This window comes from Quercus robur, chromosome 5 (genome assembly GCF_932294415.1).
Source record: "Quercus robur chromosome 5, dhQueRobu3.1, whole genome shotgun sequence".
Classification (NCBI taxonomy): Eukaryota; Viridiplantae; Streptophyta; class Magnoliopsida; order Fagales; family Fagaceae; genus Quercus; species Quercus robur.
The window spans coordinates 13,624,758-13,650,515 of NC_065538.1; the positions used below are offsets into that span (position 1 = coordinate 13,624,758).

At 34.7% G+C, this 25,758-nt stretch overlaps 2 protein-coding genes across 2 annotated transcripts; one reads left to right on the top strand and one right to left on the bottom strand.

The window, feature by feature from the left end:
- Positions 1-405: 405 nt before the first annotated feature.
- Positions 406-5,923, bottom strand: LOC126729015 (uncharacterized). The gene is made up of 2 exons (XM_050434777.1): positions 5,490-5,923; positions 406-790 (listed from the first exon to the last, which is right to left on the bottom strand). Exons 1-2 carry the CDS (start codon positions 5,897-5,899, stop codon positions 556-558), a joined length of 645 nt encoding a protein of 214 aa, XP_050290734.1. The 5' UTR covers positions 5,900-5,923; the 3' UTR covers positions 406-555.
- Positions 5,924-20,691: 14,768 nt separating this feature from the next.
- On the top strand, positions 20,692-21,411 carry LOC126727833 (uncharacterized). Its single transcript, XM_050433743.1, has 3 exons — positions 20,692-20,891; positions 20,988-21,030; positions 21,112-21,411. Exons 1-3 carry the CDS (start codon positions 20,692-20,694, stop codon positions 21,409-21,411), a joined length of 543 nt encoding a protein of 180 aa, XP_050289700.1.
- Positions 21,412-25,758: the final 4,347 nt, after the last annotated feature.

Sequence of the window (25,758 nt, forward strand, 5' to 3'; positions counted from 1 at the left end):
ACCTCCTCATTAACACTCTTGTCTCTTTTAAACTCTTTGAAGAGTTAGTCTCTCTCGCATACTCTTAGGCTAGGTAATGCTGTGACAAATGCTTTAGCTAGGAGAGCAAAATTCTCTTTCCCCTCTACACTCTGGTTGGAGCATCTTCCTCCAGATGTTGTCAACTTTGTTTTTGCTGATTTATCAGATTCTTGATTAATATATTTCAGATGGTTTGTTTCTCATCAAAAAAAAAAAAAAAAAAAAATTCAGATGGTTTGTTTCTCATCAGAAGAAAAAAAAAAAAAAAAAACTCCATGAGAACTACAACTTACAAAGTTCCAGTAAGATTTATTATTCTTATAATATGTTGTATACAACATCCTTCCACATGTGTATACCCCACAAGTGTGAGATCTACTCCAATGTGAGAGAATGTTATATGCAACACGTCACACATAATACCACATTTACATCTAATTAAAAGAGGCCATCAAGGGACAAGTTCATATGCTACATAATACATATATGGATCATGGAGGGGCAAAGCTTCAGTCCAAGTAAATGTTTGATTAATCACTTAGTCCACCAGTAGAGAAAATCCCTCTTCCTGTTTATCTTCTTCTTCAACTGGAGTAATGTATAGACTAGGGCCTCAGCTGTTGGAGGACACCCAGGAACATAAAAGTCAACCGGGACAATCCTGTCACAGCCTCGAACAATAGCGTATGAGTAGTGGTAATAGCCACCTCCATTTGCACAGCTTCCCATAGAGATGACATTCCGTGGATCTGCCATTTGATCATAGACCCTATAAAAAAATTACCTTAAAAATTAATGCAATATAAAGTTTCAAAATCCAATCAAATTATATTAATACCAGATGGCAAAGTGGGCAGTTTTCACCGTATAGGAATCAATGATTGATATTATGGCGGATACATTAGAACTAGACTAAAGAACACCATTGTTGGGGTTGGAGCTTGGGGGTCAGTGCCGTTTGTAATGAAGAAGTATTGGGCTGGTCAATGAGTTTTGGTTCAAATATGTGATTCCTTGTAACAGAGATCAAAATTTTCGATATTGTATTGTATTGCATAAAATACCACCAGGCATACTGGTGGATATCAATTATTTTGGCTTGAAAATGGAAATTGGTTGATTAAAAAATACAAAAAAAAAAAAAAAAAAAAAAAAAAAAAAAAAAAAATCCTGAAGTCAGCAATAGAAGCAGACACGCTTAAATGGAAGGTGAGTTCATAGAATCAGTATTGGGTGCATGTATAATCTCCACACAAAAAAAAAAAAGGTAACATCTTGGGCAATTAAGCACAAGTTTTTGATTTTCGAGTCTTGCGAAGGTCCGAGAGAGAGTAGACAAAAATATCAGAGGATAGAATCATAATTGATTCATCATTCTCCTATTTGTTTCTCAAAAGAAAAAAAAAATTCTCAATCTCCCATTTAAATGAGACTCAGGGGCGGTGCTACAGTTTATTTAGGGGTTCAAATGAACCCCCTAACTTATACATAAAATATTTTTTTTAGTTTAATACTTTAATTTATTCTTAAAAATATTTTTTTTTTCACACCTTGACTTAAATCTTGCATGCCTTTATTACAAGTATTTCAGACTTTAAGAGTAAAGAGTAAGTTTTTGTGAATTGTAAATGTCACTCTTTATTATAAATTTATATAATATGTGTGTGAGTGTGTCTAATATTGATTGTTTGTATTACTTTTTATTATAATATTATTTGTGTGAATTATGATGTGTGTGGATGTTTGTGTGTACAGTATATATATGATATAACTTTATATAATTTAATAATTAGGAAATAGAGATGTTTTTTTTTTTTTTACATGTTTGTGTATTGTTAACATATTATAATAATTTTTTTTATAAAGTTAGTAAAATTCAAGAAAAAAAAATTGTAAAATTAGTGATTGTTTAAGCATTTGAATGGTTAAGTAGACACGTAGTGCATAATTTTATGTAATATGAATATATGTGGTTGTGTGTGTCAATAATTAATACGGAACCAATGAGTTGAGAATTGAGATTAGTCATTTAGTTTAAAATATTTTTATAAAAACAAAGACAAATAGATAATAACAACTGCATAAAGATAAAAATGTTTGGCAAACTTAACAAAATAAAATGGTCATAGGCTCATAGCTACCCACATTGGCAATAGATACTCATAATGAACTATTATGTAGCAATAAAAATTTTGAAAACTTGTAAAAAGAAATTGTAAAACTTCATGTATTATTATTATTATTTTTGTTGATAACTAGATATATTCAAATTCTTTTTTTTTTAATTTAAGTTTCTTAATGACCTCCTTAAACAAAATTCTTGGAGCCGCCACTGAATGAGACCACATTTGATAATGACCTCTAGACAAAACACCAATACAATCCCTCAAACAAAATGAAACACAATTACATTTATCATCTAGAGTCATGCATCAGTGGTGGTTTTTGAATTAAAACCTTCATGAAAAAAGGTGTCATATTGGTGCGACTTACACTATGTTTTGGAGTTTGTAAAGAAACGGAAAGGAATGAAATTGATAGAATAGAAAGGAAAGGAAAGGAAATGAATTAAATATTGATCTCTCTCGTATTTGGATGTTTAAAAGAGAATTAATGGAATAATAAGTAAATTTGGGATTTTTTTTTTTTTGGGAAAAAGAATGCAAAGAAATCCTTTTATAACATTTCATTTCTTTAATTAAAGTGGGGGTGTAGACATTTAAGAAAAGAAAAATAGAATCACGGGGACGTAAGTAAAAATTAATTTAAAACATACTCTATTCCTTCCAATTTCTCCCATTTTATGAGGGAGTTATAAATTGACCTAAACTCTTTGAAATTCTTTGGGCCAAATATTCTAGATTTGGTTAAGTTTTGGATTATGGCTCAACTCACATGACCATTCAGTACGTCATTAATTTCTCGATGGGCAGTAATATAATTATGACCATAATTGGATGGGGTAGTCTCGGCTAGTCCTCTCTCACCCTTTTTTCATAAAATCAAAAATTCATATATCATCTTCACTTAGATAATTCGAGTTCATAAGGAAATAAAGAAATCAAAGGGCTTTCAACAAATTTGTCATTGAACTCATATAAATCACCCATTATATGATGCCAACCACAATTGATTACAAAAGATTCACAGGGTTATTTCTGTTAAGATATTTCTTCTAAAATATTGATGAATATTTAACAATTAGTCAGGAACTGATCATGAAATACAATAAAAATTTTAACTCTCTCTCTTTTATCTTTTTCTAGGAAATTTAATAATTATGAATTGATATTTACTATTAGTATGTTTGTCAATGTAACTATCCATTCTATCATTTAAAGAAAAATTAAGAAAATTTTATATGAAAAGATTTTAATGATGAGTTATAATAATAATAATAATAATGTGAAAATTGTGAGGCTTCAAAGTTTATGTGACCTAATATTAAGATAATGATCAGAAGTTAAATTGTTTCGATTATGACTCCTTGGTACGATTTGCATCTAGTACAATAACTAGGACTATTAACTGGTGGTAATTTTTAGGTAGATCATATCCAAATCCCCTTAGCGGTAGGAGTGGCAAATTGTGTTCACATGTTGAGTTCGTGTCATGTCAACTTATGAGTATTCGACTTTATGGGTCGACATTAACCCAACTTATTTATTAAATAGGTTAAGATTCATCAACCTTAACACGTTATTAAACGAGTTAGTCGTGTTGACCAGTTTATTAGTTTTTTTTTTTTTTTTATTAAAGAAAAAAATACAAATTTTAGTACTAATTCAATTGATTTGAATTATGAAAAAATAGATTTTTTAATATAATTCAAAACTAACAGAGTAATTACATCATAAATAAACATTCAATAGTAAAATATATCTCATTATCACAAATAATCAATTGTAATATGTTAAACAAAATAAACCACAACAGCTAATTTTAGATCCCAGCAATCAATTTCAAGAAAATAGATAAAAAGATAAAGTTACAAGTAAAGGATGACAACGACCTAAATTTCAAGTGATAGAGAGAAATGAAGGACGAGGGCAATGGCAGATTGGCACCGCAATGACAGATGTGTGACAGTGACTAAGAAAATAAGGTGAGATTGAGGTCTGAGAGTGATAGGTCATGATCATGTGGCTTGGAGAAATGCAACTAGGAAAGAAAATAAGTTTATACACCTAAGGTTTTAAATGCTATATTGGTAAAATGATCTTTAGTTAAACGAGTCAAATAGATTCCATAAGTTGGACACAATCCCTACACGCTAATTAAATGGGCTAGTCATGACAACATATATATGACACAACCCCATTAATCCTCAAAGCATAACCTGTTAACTTTGTGTTGTGCTATATCGTGTTTGCAGATCATGTTGAAGTTTGTCACCCCTACTTGGCAATAGTTTTGGCAACTAAGAGCATTTGCATTAACTCGTGTGAAAATTGTTGTCTATTTTAGTATAAGAACCTAATTTTTTATTTTATGAACTTTTCAAAACACATCACATCATATTATATATTATATTTTACATTACATTTTATTAAAATATTAATACCTTAATGTGGGGGATAAAATCTGTCAGCGGATGTTGGGCCGTAGTTCATGTACTAAGCCCAACCACGATAAGAAGAAAAGGCAGACGCGCAGGATATCCCATCCTAACCATGATGGGCCGGGCCTGCTTAGGGACGTCCGAGGAGGAGTACCTCCTCGGACTCGCCAAGTGAGTGTCAAATTCGCACCCCTACCTAGCGAAAGGTCACTCAATACGAAGGAATGGTGCATGGCATCCAAGAAGGGGGGCAACCACAACTGCCGCATTAAATGCCAAGGAACTACTTTTCTAGCCACATTAATGTGGAAGGGACAGGAAGGCAGAATCATCTTGGCCAGTGCAACTCACAGAAAAGAGAAATGATGACCTATGGGACAGGCACTCAAGTGGAAGGTCAGATGGTTGACAAGTGTAGGGTCATGATCATAGGAATGATGCTATATAAGAGAAGAAAATCCCCATGGAAAAGGGATCGGAAGCTGAACTAAGAAAAAGATAGAGAAGGAAGAAAAAGATAGAAAAAGAGAAAAGAGACAGAAGTATCTGAAACAGCCCCAGGGACCATCCTTCCAAATGTTTGAAGGGATATCCTTACGTCCAACTGGTTGCATGGCACGGCCATAACTGCGTTTCCTCTGTCGAAGACCTAGTTCTGTAACCTACTCTCTACAAATTCATTGCTAAGGGACTTTTGGGCCAGGATCACCTGTCTTTTGGGCCACAGCCCCAAAATCGTGCCCCTACACTTAACATTGGACAATCATATTTAAAAATTTAAAATTTAAAAAACCAAAAATAATTTAAATTGAAGGATAAAACATATACAATTAAAAAAAAAAAAAAAAAAAAAAAAAAAAAAAAAAAAAGAGCTGATAACAAAATAATCAATATCATCAAAACTTACTTCCTAAGTGCAGGAGCCATCTTATTGGTAAGAGTGCCAGCCACAATCATCAAATCGGCTTGTCGTGGAGAGGGCCTGAAGAAGGTGCCCATGCGGTCCATATCATACCTGGCGGCGCTGGCGTGCATCATCTCAACAGCGCAGCAGGCCAGCCCTAACGTCACGGGCCATATGGACGCTGATTGGGCCCAGTTCGCGAGAGCATCCACCTTTAATACTAAGTACTCTCCCGTCTTGCTCAAGCCTGCAGTAGGGGATCTGGATGGAAGGGTAGTTCGTGGGCCATTTTGAGTAGCCGGAAAGTGAGAGGAGGACATGAGTGATGAAGGGGTTGTGTGGAGCAAGGTGGACCTTTGGTATGAGAGCAAGGCTAGCTTTGTAGCTGTATGTCTTGGTATAAGAGCAGCCATTTGATCACACCAACAAAGAGAGAGAGAGAGAGAGAGTATATAGTTTTTTTTTTATCAGAGAAAGAGCTTGATGCTTTGAGAAAGATAGAGAACCCAAGAGAGTCAAAGTTTTATTTTTGAGACGAAGATATTTAAATTAAGAAAGCCTCAATGTTCTGTTTGTTTCAACAATGATGTTTTCTAGAAAATGAGTTATTTTTCAAGAATCATTTTCAATAAAACTATTTCATTTTTCAATGTAAGATAAAGTTGTTTTCCAAAAAAATTTAGTTAAAAACAATTTCTAAAAATAAGTCATACTTTTTATGTTGACCAAAGATAGTTTTCCTTTGACTTATCTTTTTTTATGCTACCAAACACTGAAAAACACGGAAAACTATTTTTGTACAAAGTTTTCCATCGAAACAAACGGAGCGTTAGAGAGAAATAGAGTCAAAAGAAGAAAGAAAATGTCCATAAAATAGGAGCAAAATGCTCGACACGCTACAAATGAGATTCATCCAACCAAAACCATCCGAAATAGCATTTGATACCAACAAGGCTAGTGCTAGATTAGCCATATAACTTTCTCTTCCCCTAACTAACAAGATTTTATCTTAAAGATAGATAGAGGAAGAGGTTGACAACTCATTGTTAAACTTGCAAATAATGTTCAAATGCATGTAATCAACCTCCTACATGTAAGGAGTTTCTTTGCCGCGACGTGTGATCCAAGTGTGTCATTTATTTCCTACACCAGGGTGATGTGGGTGCAAGTGAATATATTCATTATCTTTGCATTTTAGTAAAGTGGCCACTAACTATTGGGTTTTTTAGGTGTAATTGGTCACCTATTTCTAACATATTTCATATATATTTAACTAAGATTTGACTAAGGACTCGGAAGTTCTATTACATGTTGGGAAGTTGTTAGGTATCCTAAAATAGTGCCTTATAATGCCTATCCTAAAATAGTACATTGTTTTGGTTTAATCCTAATTTCTATAATTTGAAATGTGACTCAAGTGACTCATTTATTTGGCATTTAGTTTTCAAGGAAATATGTGGCAATGCATGTATATGTGAGAATGCATGGACATGTGAGCATGTGAAAACGTGTGTGCATGTGAGAATGCATGGCATGTTAGTGTTAGATAATATGTACTAGCATGTAAGGAATACTATGTACTAGCATATGAGAAATGCAAATAGGCATGCATAGGGAAATTATTCTAAGTGCAAGAAATTTACCCCACTCCATTAGCAATTTATTACTTAGCTCTTCTTGTAATTATTCCATTCAAAATAAACAACAGTAAAGAAAATTTTAGTGTAAAATAAACAACAAAAACTGTTGTTTAAACACCACAACACATATTTCTACATACTTTTTCATCCATATATATTTTCACAAAACTTAAATAATATTACTAGAAATCTCTTACCAAACCTCTAATTTTTGTTTTCAAATTTTGTTTTCTTTCTCTGAAAATGGTGCAAACATCAACCTTTTTATTGTGGGATGGAGAACATTCAATAGTATGGAGGAGGCATGAAGATTGACACAAACCCGACCCAAGCTTCATATTTTCTTCACCAGATTCACCACCACCTCCTACGGTGGTTCTATCTCTGAACACAGCCCATCCTCTCTCTTTTTCTCTAATTTCAATCTCACTTGCTCTCTTGGCCTCCATGGCTGGAGCTTTAAGCTCTGTAGTTCGGAACCCCATAGTGAATCTTCGATCTCACCTTCCCTCGATTCGGGCCTAAGGGGGCTCGTGGGATTGTTTTGGTGAATAGGTTGAATGTTTTGCTATTGTGGTTTTTATTTGCAGATGGAATGGTAAGTCTAGGCAAATGCTTGTGCAAAATTTGTATGAGTGGCTTTGAAATTTGTTGTGTTTGGTGTTTGTAGTGAAAATCTGGTGTCTCAATGAGCATTGTGTATAGAATATAGATTGTGAAAAATGGGACTGAATGTGAACAATTTTTAGGAAGTGATAATGCTCACATAGAATAGATGAAAAAAAAATGCAATTAGGGAGACAAATATGAGCGATTTGGATATAACCCACAGCTGTTGTCTCCTTGCTGGCTGTTAATTGCTTGCTTCAACCTTTCTTTGTCTTCTGCTTGAATTTGAATATCCTTTGTTTCCGTGTTCTGTTACTGCTCTGCTTACATATCTTTTTTGGCTGAAAAGGAATATATAAATAAAAAATGAAAATCTCGTTAGTAAGGAAGAGAGAGAGAGAGAGAGGTTCATTGGGATTTTCTGTATGGTTCTCTACTTCTGAATTTCTTCTTTCCTTCTTTGTATTCTGCTTTGAGGGTGACAAAGGAACGGACAAAATTTAGCATCCAACACTCATTACATCATTGTTCCTACGTTTTGGGGTCACGATTAATTTGATTTATACATTTTAGTAGCAATCAATTTAATTTTACCATCAACTCACTAACAGAAATTGACTACAAATTGAAATAACATATAGACCTAACTGATTGTTACCAAAATGTAAAAACCAAAGTAATTGTAATCACAAAATAGACCAAAATGGTATTTTTCAAATGTGAATATATTAAAAAAAATGTGGAAAACATGTGCAAAATATAAATATTGGATTTATGGAGTGTCCATTAAAAAATGTGTAAGAATATTTTCTTGAAAGAATGTAGAACCAAGGAGCCACCATATTCAAAGGAATTACTAATTGGGGAACTTCGGGCAATTGGGGATGTGAGCATCATTGGATTTTGGTGGGACTCTAGATTCATGATCAATTTTGTCCTTACATTTTGATAGCGGATAATTATGCTCCTACCGTCAACTTGCTAACAAAATGTGACTACAAGTTGAAAATAATATAGACCAAACTAACTGCTATCAACTTAAGAGGACCAAATTAATAGCAATCGCAAAATAAAGTGAGGCCAAGATGGTATTTTTGCCTATATCTTATAGATATATTACTGACATTATTTGTCAGATTTGAGCATATTAAAAAATGTGGAAAATACGTGTAAAATATAAATATTGTGTATACAGAGTGTGCGTTTAAAATGTGTAAGAATATTTTCTTGAAACAGAAATGTAGAACCAAGGAGCGACCATATGCAAAAGAATTACTAATTGGGGAAGTCAAGGGAAATGGGGATGTAAGCACCGTTGGATTTTGGTGGGACTCCAGAGTTGTGTTAATTTCTGGTGTATGACTATTTCCTCACTGATATGGATTAATGGGAATTCGGAGCTTCTAGCATGAAGATGGCATGGAATTTAATATAATAAATATTTTAGATTAAAACAAAAAAACAAAACAAAACAAAAGAGGCATGGCGATGGTATAATTCTTTTCAAGTTTCTTTCTTCAAACTAACTGTAATGGCAATGCTCGTGGGACATATATAATCATTTTCAAGTTCCTTTTTCTTTTTTTTAGACAAAATTATATTTATCACGTGTAAATGCACAAAAACATATACATGAAATTAATTATATATTATATAAGCAAAATATATATATATATATATATGTGTGTGTGTGAGAGAGAGACTATAAAAATGAGCCACTATCCTTTTTCTTTTTCTTTTTCTTTTATCTTTTATCTTTTATTAGTGTTTATTATCTCATAATATGCTACAAAGAAAAGACTCCATGTGAAAAACACAACTTACAAGTTTAAATAAGATTTATTATATTTATAATATGTTGTATACAACATCCACCCACATGAGTGTGTTCCCTACAAATGTGAGATCCACTCCAATGTGAGAAAATGTAACATACAAAACATTACAGATAATGCCACCTCTGCATCCAAAAGAGGACATCAAGGAACAAGTTCATATGCTACATATATAGATCATGGGAGAGGTAAGCTTCAGTCCAAGTAAATGTTTGATTAATCACTTCGTCCAATATTATTGAAGAAAATCTCACCTCTTGTTAATCTTCTTTTGCAATTGGAGTATTACATAGAGTAGGGCCAGGGGCGGAGTCAGGGGGGGTCGAGAGGGGGCACTTGCCCCCCCTGACCTGTCCAAAATTTTTCTTTTTTTATGTGTGTAATAGTAAAAGGTGGAGATTAAATTGAAACTGTGATAAGTAGTGCATGAGTAATTGACCTATATTGAAAATCTCTTCAGCTACATGTTTCAAAATAATACTGTAAAGTGTAGAGCCACAGTAAACAACCACATACATCCTTTTTTTCTTTGTGGGTATATATATCTCCCTATCTTTTTGAAAAGTCAAACTCAATTGATATATCATATATCTTCATATCTTTTCTTACTTTATCAATATTTTTTAAAGTTCAAAATTTATAAAAATAAACTTAAATAAAGAAGAAAAAGTCTTAATTGAAGAGACGAAAATAGCACCCAAAAAAAAAAGTTTCCTTTCATAAGTATTAAGATATAAAATTTGGAAACAATTACATGACAAATTCCATAAAATATATTAGGGGATTATTTTATTCGCTATATATTTAAAAAAAAAAAAAAAACACTAATAAACTATACACAATATAATGATATGCAATGATTTTAGGGGATCTTTCAATATTGAATGATCACTTACTATTCATATTATTGGCATTTACTTGTCAAGTTTGGTTAATATTGTGTATATATGATGCATATGTTGTATGCTACATACACAATATGTATTTGTTTATAGAGACACATGTATATTAGTTATAAATTTTGCCCCCTCTAAAGTCGAATCCTAGCTCCGCCACTGAGTAGTGCCTCAGCCATCAAGGACACTCAAGAACATAAATGTCAACTGGGACAATTCTGTCACAGCCTCGAACAACCACATATGAGCAGTGGTTGGAATAGCCACCCCGATTTGCGCAACGTCCTGTAGAGATAACCCAACATGGCTCTGGCATTTGATCATAAACCTTGCAAAAAACAACCTTAAAGATTAAATGAGGAAGGAAAGGAATGAAAGTGAATTAATCTCTCTCGTATTTGGATGTTTAAAAGGGAAATTCTGGAATAATAAGTAACCTTATTTATTTATTTATTTATTTTTATATAAGATAGAAATTCTACTCTATCTTAATTTAAGTATATATATGTGTGAAACTCTTTTCTGGAGACTTAAACCCCGGTTTTTACCTCCTACACCCCACAAGCACTTAATACTTGTAAAGTGACCTTATTTGAAAGTTGAATGAAAAGGAATGCAGAGAAATCTTTTTACAATATTACTATTGTGTCATTTCTTTGATAAAAGTAGTAGTATAGACGTTTAAGAAAAAACTAAGGGTATCATGGGACTTTAGTAAAATTAATTTAAAAAAAATTCTATTCCCTCCAATTTCTCCAATTGTTGGAGGGAGTTAAAAATTGACTTAAACTCATAGAAATTCTTTAAATATGATATTCTAGATTGGGCTATGTTCTGGATTATGGCTCAACTCACATGACCATTCAGGCATTAATTTCTCGGTGGGTAGAAAAATTATTATGATCACAATTGGATAGAATGGTCACGACTAGTCCCCGGAAAAAATTGGCTTTTGCCCCTTTCAAAAAAACAATCCAGCATTTTTCCCTCTTTCCCAAATTAATTAGGGAAATGCCCCTCTTTTGAAACTTGATTTTCTCAAAATCGAGTTAAGCCCTATAGTGATGTTTTTAAGGATCCTATAGTGACGTTTTAAGGACCTATAGTGGTGTTTGTAATCCGATTTCCATGAAGTCGAGTTATAGGTAAAAAATAGAAAAAAAATTGCATGTAACTCAACTTCATGGAGATCGGATTACAAAACGTCACTATAGGTCCTTAAAACGTCACTATAGGCTCCTTAAAACGCCACTATAGGGCTCCAGAATTTTTTTTTTTTTTTTTTTTTTTTTTTTTTTTTTTTTTTTTATAACTCAATTTTGAGAAAATCGAGTTTCAAAAGAGGGGCATTTTTCTATTTAATTTGGGAAAGGGGACAAAATGCTAGATTTTTTTTTTTGAAATGGGCATTTGCCCATTTTCTCCACTAGTCCCCTCTCACCTTGTTTTCATTTAATAGAAAAAAGAAAAAGAAAAAAGAAGTCATATATCATCTTCACTTAGATAGTCCGAGTTTGTATGGAAATAAAGAAATCAAGTGGCCCTCAACAAATCTGTCATTGAACTTATATAGAGAAGCCATTACATGATGCCAACCACAATTGGTTACAAAAGATTGAAAGGGTTATTTCTATTAATATATTTCTTCCAAAATACTGGTGAATATATAAAAATTAGTTATTAATTCATTCAATACACGGAAAAGTTTAACGCTCTCTCTTTACTTTTCTTTTATATTTCTAGGAATGTTAATACTTATTAACTGATATTTACTATTATTATGTTTTTCTATGGAACTATCCATTCTATCATTTAAAGAAAAATTAAGAAAATTTAATATGAAAATATTTTAGTGAAGAATTTAAATAAAAGTTAGAGTTGAAAATAAATTAAAATATACATATTATAATAATAATGTGTAAAATTGTGAGGCTTACAAAATTTATATGAACTAATTTTAAGAGGATAATCATAAGTTAAATTGTTTTGATTGCATCTACTTGGAATAATAACTAGGGTTATTATTCCATGCAATTGCCACTTGTTATAAGGTGTAAAAGTTAAGATAGTAAAAAAAGTAAAAAGTTAAAAAGGTAGTAAAAAGTTAAAAATAATAAAATAATAATAATAAGGTAAAAGTTTTTTTTTTTTTTTAAGTAAATGGTAATTAATTAAACAGAACTAAGGAATACAAAGTCTTGGGTAAGAAATACCCCTAGCATCCTAAAATAACTGATAAAAAATAAAGGGAAGGGGTTGTGATTACAAAATGAAACTATCACTAGTGGGAGATCCCTCTTTTGCCAAGTCTGCGCATTGATTTCCTTAGCGGTAAACGTGGTGATGTGAGCTACCTCAAAACACTGGAGGAGGGTCCTGCAATCAGAAATTAGAGTACTATAGGGGTGAGATAAATCAAATAAGGTATCATGAGATGTAAGAATTGTAATAACAGCTTTTGCGTCAAGCTCAATGTAGAGTTCTTTGATATTCAGATTCTTTGCAAGTGCAAGGCCATCTTGAAGGCCCCAAAGTTCAGCAGCCAAGGAATGGATGATCCCTATGCTTCTAGAGAAACCTCTAACCCATGAACCCATAGAATTTCTAATAAGGTCGCCAGCGCTGGCTCTAATCGGTTTACCCTCACAAAACCATCAGTGTTAAGTTTTAAGAAACCAAAATGAGGGGGGCTCCAATTAGTGTGGATACTGTCATGTAAGGGCATTTTCTCTTTGATATGTAAGGAGAAGAAGAGCTCTGTGGTGAGGGAATGAATTCTTTTTAAAATTTCACTAGTGATGAAGGCTTTGTTTTCCATAACAAGGTTATTTCTAGTTGTCCAAATGGTCCAAATGGATATGAGAAAAGCTACATTCCAAGGGATGTTGGGGTGGGATTGGGTGGTGAGGGAGGGAGTGGACATTTTCTTGATCCAATCAAAGACTCAAGGAGATAGGAAGTCTTGATGTAAGGGAAGACTGCCAAGATTAGTCTAGATGGGGTGAACTATTTAGTAGTCCCTGAGAATATGAAGGATGGTTTTTGCAAAGGGGGCATGTGTCTTCAGTGAGAATTTTTCTATTATGGAGGAGAATTTTTGTGTGGAGGCAATTTTGGCAAGCTAGCCAAAGGAAGGTGGTTATTTTGGGGAGAATGGGGAGTTTCCAAAGCCATTTCCAATTAGGTTGATTTTGTTGGATGGGGTCAAGGTTGAGGGCGATGAGGTTGGTTGAATTTATGTTGAAGTGACCATTTGAGGAAGGGAGCCAAAAGGATTTGTCGGGGTGTAAGGAATGAATGGGCTTAGGAGTAGCATTGATGATGTCTCTAAGTCGGTCAGGAAGATTAATGGAAAGAGTATCAAGTTTTTAGTTGCCATTTTGATCCTAGAGGTCATAAACTTTCAAGGAGCCTTCCTCTCTATTTAGGGGGCCATGAGTAGAGTTTCGAAGAAGGCCCTAACTGGTCCAATTTTCATGCCAAAAATTTATGTAGTTCCCATCTTGGATGAGCCAACTAGTTACCCTTTCATAGATATGATTAGCTTTTGTGAGGCTATGCCAAGTTAAGGAGATTTTCTTTGATGGGGGAAGTATACTAGGATATTTACTCTTGAGTGTAGTGGCCTACAAAGCAGTAGAGTTCGAATCAGAGAGCCAGGTTCTTTTGTAAGTAAAGCTAGATTTCGAGGGTGACTTCTTTTTATTCCTAATCCACCAATAGCTTTTGGTTTGGTGATAGTGTCCCAATTTTTCAAGTGAAGTCTTTTCCTAGAGTCTGAGTCTCCCCAGAAGAAATTTCGGTTCATCTTGTCCATCTCTTTATAGATTTTTATGGGGAGGAGGGTGCATTACATGATGTGGGTAGACATTGCAATTGTGACAATGTTGATGAGGGTAAGACGGTTGACCATAGAGAGAGAGTTTACTTTCCAACACGCAAGCCTATTTTTAAGCTTGTCAGTGATGAAGTCATAAGATCTCTTATTTCTTCTATTAGTGAGGATTGGGGCGCCAAGGTATTTCAAAAAATTGGAGGTGGAGGAGATTCCAAGTTCATTTTCTACCATCTCAATGTAACTAGGAGAAGTGCAAGGTGAAAAGTAAATCTTTGACTTTGAGAGATTGATTTTTTGGCCTGAAGCTTTGCAAAATTTATCAAGAACTCTTTTGATTGTGAAGCAATTTTTTTTGTAGCCTTTGCAAAGAGGATGAGGTTGTTAGGCCATTTCTGGAAATTTTAAGGCCAAGCCAATTACCCATAGAAACTTCCTCTTGAATAAGCCAGGCAAGATATTCCATGCAGAAAATGAAGATGTAAGGGAAAAGAGGATCACCTAGTGTAATACCTCTGGAAGGGAGGAAAACGTCAAGGCGCTCTCCATTTAGGAGGATCGAGAGGCTGGAGGAAGAGATGCAAGACATGATGATGTTAATCCAATCAATGAGAAACTTAAAGAAGTAGAGGGTTTGTCTAATGAATACCCATTCAAGTCTATCAAAAGCTTTTTCCAAATCAATCTTGATGGCCATGGTGCCTTTCTTGCTTTTGGAAGAAGTCATTGTGTGGAAAATTTCTTGGGCAATGATGATGTTGTCACTAGCTTTTCTATCAGGAATGAAGCTAGTTTGGAGGGGGTGGATCAAGCTATTGAGATAGGGCTTCAGTCTACAGACAAGAATTTTTATAATAGTTTCGTAGAGGGTATTGCAAAGACCAATAGGTTCGAGTTGGTGGACAGTTTCAAGTTTTGTAATTTTTGGAATGAGGCAAATGGGGGTTGAGTTGAGATTATTTGGGATTTTTTTTGGAGACAAAAATTAGTTTGATGAAGTTGGTGATCGAGAAGCCAACAATATCCCAAAATTTTTGGAAGAAAATAGGGTCGAAACCATCTAGACTCAAGGCTTTTAAAGGTTTGAAGGAAAGAATAGCCTCTTTAATTTCTGAATTGGTGATGTTATGGATAAGGAGGTTATGTGTGGTGCAGGGGATTGAGGGAGAATTTTAAGGAGTGAGGAAGGAGAGGTGGTCACAGGTAGATACAAAGGTATAGAAGTTGATAAAGTGGGAGAGAATTTGGTTCTAAATTTTGGGAGAAGAATGAGTCCAAACACCTATGGAATTCTGAAGACACCAAATTTTGTTTAGGTGTCTTTTGTAGATGGTGGATAGGTGAACAAATTTTGTTTTATCGTCTCCCAATAAGGTCCACTCTATTCGAAATTTTAAGGCCCAGAATTCTTCTTCGAGACTTAAGATTTGTTGATATTCCGAAGCCAACTCATTTTCAAGATTGAGGAAAAATGTAGATTGCTTTGAATAGAGGGCAGCTTGAATTCCATTTAACCAGGCAAGGAGTCTCCTCTTTTTGCTGAAAGTATTTCTGAACACGTCACAATTCCAAACTTTGACTCTCTTTGTGAAATCTTTTAGGGCAAGAATGGCATTATTTGGGTGAGAGCTCCAAGCATCTTTAATGATATTTAGGAAGGAGGGATTACTAAACCATATTGTTTTAAGTTAAAAAGGACGATTGAGTCGGTTCGAGGTAGAAGGGAAGGTGTCTATGAGAATTAGGTGGTGGTCAAATGAGGTTCTGGGGAGGTGGAAGACATTTGTATCTTCAAATAGAAGTTGCCAATCCAGGTTGCACAGGGCCCTATCGATATATCATGACTAGTCTAGAGTCTCTTTTGTTGGTCTAAGTGAAACGGGGACCATTAATACTTAGGTCCAAGAGATTGCAGTTATTAAGCAGATTATTGAACATAGACATACCGTTTTGATTGGGAGGAGAGTAGCTGAGGTTTTCATAGTTACCTAGAACATCATTGAAATTACGAGCAAGAAGCCAGGGCATGGCGTCAGAAGAAGCAAAAAAAGACAGGTTTTCCCATAAATGAAGGCGAGTATTTAAAACAGGGCTAGCATATATAGCAATGAATATCCAATTTGATGAAGGGATTGAGTCACTCACCTGAACAAAGGCATGGATAGTTTGATCAGTCACAGAGAGAATGTCCAAGCTTATGTCCCAAGAGTTCCAAAGTTCCCAAATACCTCCACTAAAGCCATTTGCATTTGAGTAGCAGACATTATCAAAACCAAGGTTTAAGCTGGCAGCATCTGCTCGGTCACCTGAGATGCGTGTTTTAAGAATCACCGCTATAGAGGGCCTATGGTTACGGATAATGTCGGAGAAATTTCTGTAGAAGTTTGCATTGCCAACTCCTCTCCAGTTCCACACTAGGATCTTCATTGGGGAAGGGTTAAAAGGGTTGGCCTGATGATGTAGACTGGTTCTCTATTCCTATGGGGTTGGGGTCAAAAGTGCCCAAGATTATAGGTTCAATAATAGGTGATAAGGGCAATCCTTCTAGTGTCTGCTCTAGAGAAAGTTAGGGAAATTTTGAAGCATTGGACTTGATGAAGGATTGAGATGATCTTCACTGACTTCTTTTTCATTGGGAGAATGAGGCCGATGATGGAGATTTCTAGTGAGAGAAATGTTGTTGAAACTTCATGGGCTCCTATAGTGTTCCGCTTTATAGTTCTCCTTGGTGTCGTCAAGGGTCTTCCTTGGGGATGAGCTTCTCTGAATGGGAGGTGGAGAGGAGCTAAGGGGCGAAACATTACGATTAGGGAAGTGATTACGAGGTTTGGGGATAAAGAGATCACCACTCAACCAAATGTGTTTTTTGGGGGAAGGAGAGGGGCTTATGCCTTTAGTGTTCTTTCCATTTCCCTTTTGATTTGTGCCTAGAAGGAGTTGGGGCATGTCTGAATCCAGCTAAGCAAATTTGTCTCAATGGGTCTGATTTTGTCTTATGAGATGAGTATTCAATTTTTCTAGGTCTGGGAGGTCATTAACGAGTGAGGTTTGGAGGTAAGAGGATTTGCCTAGAGGTTTGGGTAAGTTGGGACATGGTGCACCGAGGTGGGGGAAGGTAGGGAAGAGTTGGTTTTTGATTGGTAGTGGATGTTGGGGTTTTGGGGGCTAGAATGGTTTTGAGGGGCAAGAAAGCCATGAGGAAGAGGGGGGATAATAAGAAGTATCCATCAGTTGGTTAGAAGAACTTTTTTTATTTTTGTGTGTGGTCTTAATAGAGATGGCTAGAGGGTTAAGGTTTTGTGTGGGAACTGTATCTGTGACCATGGGGTCATGGTTTGGAGTGATTAGAATGGAAGGAGTAGGAGCTTAGGGAGATAAGACAGAGATGGAGGAAGGAGGAATAAGGAAATTTTGAGTAGCTTTACCTTTCGAGATGGCTGAGGACGTTTTGATATTTGAAAAGGTTGAAGAATAGGAAGCAGAGTGGTTAGTGCTTTTTGAGGCATGCCTAGAAGTGTTTGAAATGTTTTGGGTGTGGTGTGAGTTGTCCTCCATAAGGGGAGAAGGAGTTGGGTCAAATTTTTGGGTTGCACCAATCTTTTGAGATTGGGCTTGGGCTTCATCATGATTTTTGGACTCACGAGGATATTGAGAGAAGGGAGCACGGGGTTTGTTAACATGAGAAAAGTGCTCAAGTGAGGTTGAAGAAGATTCATGTGCTTGTGCATGGGATTTGGAGGATGGCCTAGGGTTGGTGGTGTTGGTGCTAGGGTTTTTGGCTTTGGAAGATTCCGCTACACAAGCAACCATTCACCAAACTCTTTTTGTGTGTTAGGATCTTGGTTGGGAGTTAGTGATGAGGAAGGGGAGTGTAGTTGTGGTTCGAAAGGGAGGTTGGAGGACAAAGGAGGTCGAACAATAGAAGGACAATGAGGGGCTTAGTGGCCAACAAAACAACACTTAAAACAAATAGTTGTGATGCCTTCATACTGTATTAGTTGGAGGAGCTTACCAATGTGGAATTTTGATGTTAGGGGACATTCTAGGTCTATTTGGACACATAAACGAGCGTACTTCCCTCACACATTTTCCATAATGAGAGTGTCAACCTTGTGAAGAGTTCCAATTTGGTTTCCAATCCTGCAGAGAATGGAGTTATCATAAAATTCAATCAGGAGTTCAAGTAGTGGAGCCCAAATAGCAGTGGTGGTGATTTTTGCTTTCGAGGGATAGAAACCCAGTGACCATCTACGAAGGGAAAGGAATTGTTGGCCAATGAACCAGGGACCCTCATCAAATACCCTTCCTATAATCTTTTTTGATTTTAAAACGAATGAGAAAGAAATCTAGTCCTAAGTTGATGACTTGGAGATCACCTTTCAGTTTCTAGATTGCTCTGATCTTTTATTTTAAGTATTTAAAGCCAAGAGATTTTCCAAAAGCCTTAACTATAAGAGCAAAGCAATAGGGGAATTTGATGCGCTTCTTGTCTTCACAGGAAATGAGGATGACGGGATATGGCTCGTCGTCGTCAAGGTTGATATCAGAGCTAGCGTCGTCTTCATCAACAAGAGATGGGGAGTGTGGTCTTCCATTCATTTGTAGGATGGACAACAGTATATTTGTAGGAACGAATGGGTCTTTAAGCGCAAAAAGTGGAGGAACCGGCTTTTTGTTTCTTTGTGCTACAAACAAGATGATCAGTTTCTTCAGATGAGGGATCTGTTTGGTCACCCTCTAGGGTTTGAGAGTTTTTTCCTTGCATGTTGGCGCTATAACTACTTTAACAAACTAACCTTTTTAAATTTCACATCTCACAATAGATGGTAATTGCTTGGTAGCTTCGGATCCAAATCCCTTGGTAGTAGTTTTGGAAACTAATGAACATATAACCGTTGGAACTTGGAAGAAATCAATCATAAGCACTTAAAACCAATTCTACAATTTATGACAAAAATATAAACAAAAATAGCTCCACAATTACATAGATAGGACTAGTAAAAAAATTAATCTCTTCACCCCAAAAATCATTTGCTATAATAAAAAATTAAAAAAAAAAGTACAATTTATATAGTGGAGGAAGGGAGGGGGCAGACAGAAACTTAGTGTCGACACTGGACCTAACTCTTACCCTTAATAGTAATACCTAAAAATTGGCCAATCATATTTAGAATTATAAATTCTTCTAAAAAATTTTAAAATTTTAAAAACAAAAAGAAAATCCAATTATTTTAAATTTTAAATTGGACTATAATATACGATTAAAAAAATTGAGCTAATAACAAAATGATCAATATCATCAAAACTTACTTCCGAAGTGCATAAGCCATCTTATTAGTTAAAGCGGCAGCCATAATCATAACATCAGACTGTCGTGGGCTGGGCCTAAAGATGAGGCCAAAGCAATCCAGATCGTACTTGGCAGCCCATCTTCAAGCCTGCAGTACTGGTAGGAAGAGAAATTGTTGAGCCACTATAGTATGGAGGAGCCAGCCAATGAGACTAAGGTAGCGTTTGGATTGCGTTTCTGGGTAATGTTTCAGTGTTTGCGTTTTACTCACCATGGGACCCACGGCTATAGTGCCCACGAAATAAATGTGCAAAAGTTCCAGCTGAAACGCATGGATGAAAGCCTAAACACACCGTTTCATTAAAGTTGTGCGTGTGCGCATACTGTTCATGGACATAACCTTGAAAGGAAATGCGTTGCTACAACCTTTTCACTGTGTATTGTTCACTCATTTGACCCACGAAGTAGAGGAAACACAAAACGGTGCGTTCAGGCCAACGACTAATTTTCACATTCTTTGGTTTCTTCTTTCTCTCAACTACCGTGGTAGAGATGTCTTCAATGCGCTTCAGTGCTCCGTCCTCTTCCTCTTCAATGAATTGCACCTACCCACCAACCAATAAACCATCAAAACAGAGGAAACACGGTAATTGCAAACCCATTACACGGAACAAACGAACCCAATCCCCTTTGTTTATCCTTCACTTGAGCTCACCTTCTCTTTGCTTGGGACATCGTTGCCACCACTGTGGGTCTTTGCATTCACAAGTAAGTTGTGTCTAACTTCTCATACTCTCTGATTTGTTGGTGTGTGGTTATATTGTTTTCCATGAGGCTTCAATTTGTGGTTTTGTGTTCAATGTTTATGTGTGGTTTTTGTGTTCAACATTTGTGTGTGGTTTTTGTGTTTTCCATGACACTAGTATGTGGGTTTCTCTCTCCTTTGTGTAATTTTGTGTGTTTCTCTACCTGCCTATGTTGTATTTGGACTATGTGAGTTTACTTTGCATTTTCATGTGGGCATGTGTAACCAATTATGATATGCATATGAACTGTTTATTGAAATGCCTCAATGAATATAGAAGGAAGTTGCAGCAAAAATGGGTAAGGGGAAATCGAAGGACGGTGGTAATGAAGTGAGAACTGGTTGGAAAGAACCAGCGGAACTAAAAGATTTTTGTGATTTGTGTGCTACTCAAGTCCTAGACGGCAAGAGGAATGGAGGATTTTTTAGAAGGGAAGGGGTTGATGCAATGATTGAGCAGTTGGGTGAAATGGGAAAAGTGGTGACTCACACGCAGTTTAAAAACAAATGAGATCATCTGAGAAAACAGTGGAAGGCTTGAAAGGAGTGTTTTGAGTGTGAGACTGGGTTAGGTTATGATTTTGTAACTAGGAAGCTTGAGGCCAGTGATGAGTGGTGGACCCGAAAGCTTCAGGTTAGTTCACTTTACATAATTGTGAAAAACTCAAATGTCTACAACTATATTATGTTCAAACTATTGGTTGTCCACATGTAGGCATGTCCAAAGGCATTAACCTTTAAAAACAAACCTTTGCCGAATGTTCAGTCCATGGAAATCATATTTGAAGGCATGGTTGCAACGGGGAAAAATGCATTCTGCACGAGTGGTGAAATACCAAAGGAATGCACCAAAGGGTTTGGGGACTCCGCTGATAGCAAAGAATTTGTTGACCCTCAATGTGAACCCTCTGTGAATGTTGACCCAATGGAGGTTGAAGGCCCATCATCATCATGGGCAAGATCGACAATGAATAAGGGGAAATGTTCTTTTAATTTCCTGCATCAAGTATCATGACTGGTTTGTGCAATGCACGACAAAAATATCCACTTAAAACTTGTCTGGCAAAAAAGAAAGAATTGTTTATGCTTAAGGACATGATTACATGATAAAGCAAGGGCGTAGCTACATGAATTCTACATGAAAATTCTTACATGGACATGAAGTTGGGAAACTGACAATATGAAGCAAACAAAAATGGAAAAATGCATGCTACCCTTGCCCATGTCATTATCTTTTTTCTACTATAGATTTAAAGTTGTCATTGATGTAAAACAAGAATAAAGAAAGTTAATTATAGCATGCGAAGAAAGATCAATTATTTCCATGCTTGTCTCCTATATCTAAAGCTTAGATAGATAGCCTGACTAAGGTCAATGGGTGGGGTAAAGATACCAAATTATACATATTTCACTTACAGCATCCCTAGGAAATTTTAGAGAATGCACAAGAAACTACAAGTTACAAATTTCTTAATCACTCAACCAATTGCAAAAATAAATAAATAAATACACATCAGTACAAGACCAAAGCATTATTAATTCGACTCTAAATCAAAAACATTGTGCCCCTTATACAAAGGGAAAGTAAAGGGAAGAAAGGAGTATCAAACACCATCACAATTCACAAACTCAAAAACCCATTGGCCCAGAAATTAAAAAACCCTCTGCACTGTATTATAATTTCTAATCATTTATGCATAAACAAGCTTAGCAGATTAGGCTCTTAACCTCAATAGGCCATTTTAGAACAGAAATTAAAAGCAAAACAGAACAAGTGGGGTTAGATTCCAACAATTCAATAGAAAAGAAAGCCACAAAATAATAAAAGCTAACTTGAATTAAACAAATGGTTCAGTAAGTGAAATTGGAAGAGGCGTGAAATAGGTTTATGGGAAGAGAGGTGAAATGGGTTTATGGGAAGAGAGGTGTTTCGGTGGGAGAGGAGTGAAATCGGGGAAGAGGGTGAACCCAAGTTTATGGAAGGAAGAGTACACTAGAGGGAACCCAATCTTCGCCAGAATCGGACTAGGTTGTCTTCCTTGTGGTTTTCTCTTCTAAGTTCTTTGCCGGTGTCGGACCAATGTAGGTCTTCCTCGTGGATTTCTTTGGTGGGCGTGGACCTCTCTTCTCGAAGACATAGGTGTTAGGGTGGGTAAGGAGTGAATAGAAGCAAAAGAGTAAACGCGGCCCTTAAATACTTTCAGCTGAGCTACAAAACTCAGATCCCAAAATAATCAGCCAGCGTTTTTCACTTATTTGCTACAATGTTTTCAGTTTTCAGCAAAATCTACAGTATCCAAGCAGACCCTAACGTCTAGCATTTCACGCTTTTTTTTTCATTAAGAAGCGCATTTCAGTGCTTTCCAGTGGGTCCCGTGAACTGTTCACAGGACTCATAAACCTCTTTTTTCAACAAAACTTTCATTAAATATGGGTCCCACGACACTATTCATACATTTAAAAATTATTTTGCTACAGTATTTTCAGTTTTCAGCAAAATAAACGATATCCAAACACATCCTAAGAATGAGAGTGAGAGGAGGACATGCAAGGTGGACCTTTGGGATGAGAACAAGGCTAGCTTTGAAGCAGTATGTCTTGGTATAAGAGCATCCATTTTATCAGACCAAATAAGAGAGAGTTTATAGATTTTGATGTGAGAAATAGCCTGAAGCTTTGAAAGAGAGAGACACAGTTTTAAGGAACTTAAAATTTGAGGGAGAGAAAGAGGGAACCCAAGTTTTATTTTTCTGTCTGTGAGAGAGAGAGAGAGAGAGAGTCAAAGTTTTATGTTTGAGAGGGAGATTATAGAGAGCTTGTTTTAGAGAGAGAGAGAGAGAGAGAGTGAAGATTTTATCTTTGAGAGAGAGATAGTTTTTTTTTTTTTTTGGCAAAGACTACGGGAGTTCGGAGCTTCTATAATGAAGTGGTGTGGAATTTGATATAATTAAAAAAGAAAGAATAGAAAAAAGCATGGTATAATTATTTTCAAGTTTCTGTCTTTAAACTAAATGTAATGGTAATGCTTCTAGGACAGTCATTTTCACAACTATTGCCTTATAAATTATTCTTGAAACAATATAATTTTTATATAAATCATTATTGAGATCATTTTTATTAGCATTAATCATGATATAAAAATATAACATCTCAATAATTATAAAAAGGAATGTAAAATTTTTTAGAAGTTATATAAATTAATTTTGTCAATATCCTGATTTTTGAGAGTGAGGATGCTCCCATGGACAAGTTTGTTTACATTTGCGTTTGTCTATATGTCCACTGCTATCCTTAATGATTCACATTCATTTCTTTTTACATATATATTAATTATTAAAATAAAAAAATAATTTATTATAAATTTACTTTTTTGTCAAGGGTATTGCATAAGTCAAGAGTTAGAGACACGAGTTTTCTTTCTTTTATATTTTTTATTTTTCCGGTTGAATGTTTTGTTGATTAAGTATTCCTGCAATTTGTGGGCAAAGAAGGCTAATCTTTTTTTTTTTTTTTTTTTTTTTGAGAGAGAATTTCAATCTATCATGTCGACACCTAATAATAGCTTTTTATTATCTAACCAAGGAAAAGAGGCTACTTTTGAATGGGTTATTTTTAGCTAAATGTATGGTCCACCTATAAAGAAATTTCTAAAATCCTAATTTCTTTTTTTCCTTTTTCTTTCTCTTAAACAGAATTAGATATATTATGTGTAAATTAGTTTTAAAATTTTCAAATTTAGAACATGCTTCATTTAAATCTTAAATTTTCAAAAAATTTTATTTAAATTTAGGCTTTTAAAAATGTTTCAATTATTGTTAAACCTTATTGTCTTAGATAGTTGTATTTAAACCATAGTGTTTTTGGTAAGTTTCATTATAATCTCGAATTTCGAAATAAATTTCATTTAAATCAATTAACCATGTGATGTTTAACAGTGTTCACAGAAAACTTGAGAGACAGACTTTATATAAAATATTTTTAGAAAATATGTGCTTTAGTTTAGTTAGATGAAACATATGGAAAGTTTAAGATTTAAATAAAATGCACCCAAAAATTCAAAGGTTTAAGAAGTAACCTTCCCATTTGTTATTAATACAAAAACATGTGAACGTCTGTTAATTTGAAACTTGATTTTTTTAAGGTGGTCGTTATGAAACTTAAATTATACAAAATCTGATAAAAAGAGAACATTGTATATTGACCAAAAAAAAAAAAAAAACATACAAAGTACAAACACATGCGAATACACGAAGTCTTATAATTTTCATCTACAAGTTTTCTTATTTTGAAATCGTTGCATAATATATAGTCCTATTATTAATGCTGCAAGCTACATTTCTTTCAAAATTTTAGTTCAATAATTTATTTATTTTTGGGCATTTCCTTCTTGTTTGTAAGGGCATAGTATACTTTTAAGGGGACTAAAGTTTAAGGACAAATTTTGACTATAAACTTAGTTATAACCTAAAGCTACAACTCTTAGTAAAAAAAATTAACATAGCTACATATTTTAAAAATCTAACCGTTGAATTACATATTCTTTATATTTTTACTAGCCTCTGAGCACACGCTTACGCACATGCTCAAAGGCTCTTCTATTTTTTAGGTAAGGGTTAATTTAGAGCATTTATTATAATTTGGGATTACTACATTTTCCAATCACAAAAAAAAATCTAGTAATGTGATGAAAAATTATTTCACCACACATAATACTCATCACACCCCTAGGTTTTTTTTTTTTTTTTTTTTTTTGTGATTGGAAAATGTAGTAATCCCAAATTATAATAAATACTCTAAATTAACCCTTACCAAAAAAAATAGAAGAGCCTTTGAGCTAAATTATAATAAATGCTCTAAATTATATTCAACAAATTAGAGAACAAATTGTATATTATACCACAATTATAAATTAATTTGTTATTCCCATGTTATACGTGAACCTGCGACTAGTTTAATATAATAAAGGCGGAAATCACATTTTCATCCTTATATTTTCAAACGATTCCCACTTTGGTCCCCAAATTTTATTTTTACTGCTTTTAGTCCCTATCTTGAAAAACGCTTTTCATTTTGGTCTCTGTCATTACATCAGAGACTGAAAATGCACATGTGACAAACGGCAGAATTAAAAAAAATAGTAAAAATATTTTATTTTATTTTATTTTAAAATAAAATAAAATTTTAGTTATCAATAATTTTAAAATAAAAATATTAAAAATTTTAGTTAAAAAAGTGTTCTTCATGTTTTTCCCCCAAGAACATGGTTGCCCAGAAAATAAGAAATTCAAGATTTTCTTCTCTTTTATTTCATTTTCTTAGCATCCAAACAAGCAAAAACATATACAAAACCATGATCAAACTT

Coding starts and splice junctions, on each gene's coding strand:
- LOC126727833 (XM_050433743.1), top strand. CDS start 20,692: ATGGGTAAGGGGAAATCGAAGGACGGTGGTAATGAAGTGAGAACTGGT. Junction 20,892..20,987: donor AAAGTGGTGACTCACACGCA/GTTTAAAAACAA, acceptor TTTTGTAACTAG/GAAGCTTGAGGCCAGTGATG. Junction 21,031..21,111: donor GGTGGACCCGAAAGCTTCAG/GTTAGTTCACTT, acceptor GTCCACATGTAG/GCATGTCCAAAGGCATTAAC.
- LOC126729015 (XM_050434777.1), bottom strand. CDS start 5,899: ATGGCTGCTCTTATACCAAGACATACAGCTACAAAGCTAGCCTTGCTC. Junction 791..5,489: donor ATGGCTCCTGCACTTAGGAA/GTAAGTTTTGAT, acceptor ATTTTTTTATAG/GGTCTATGATCAAATGGCAG.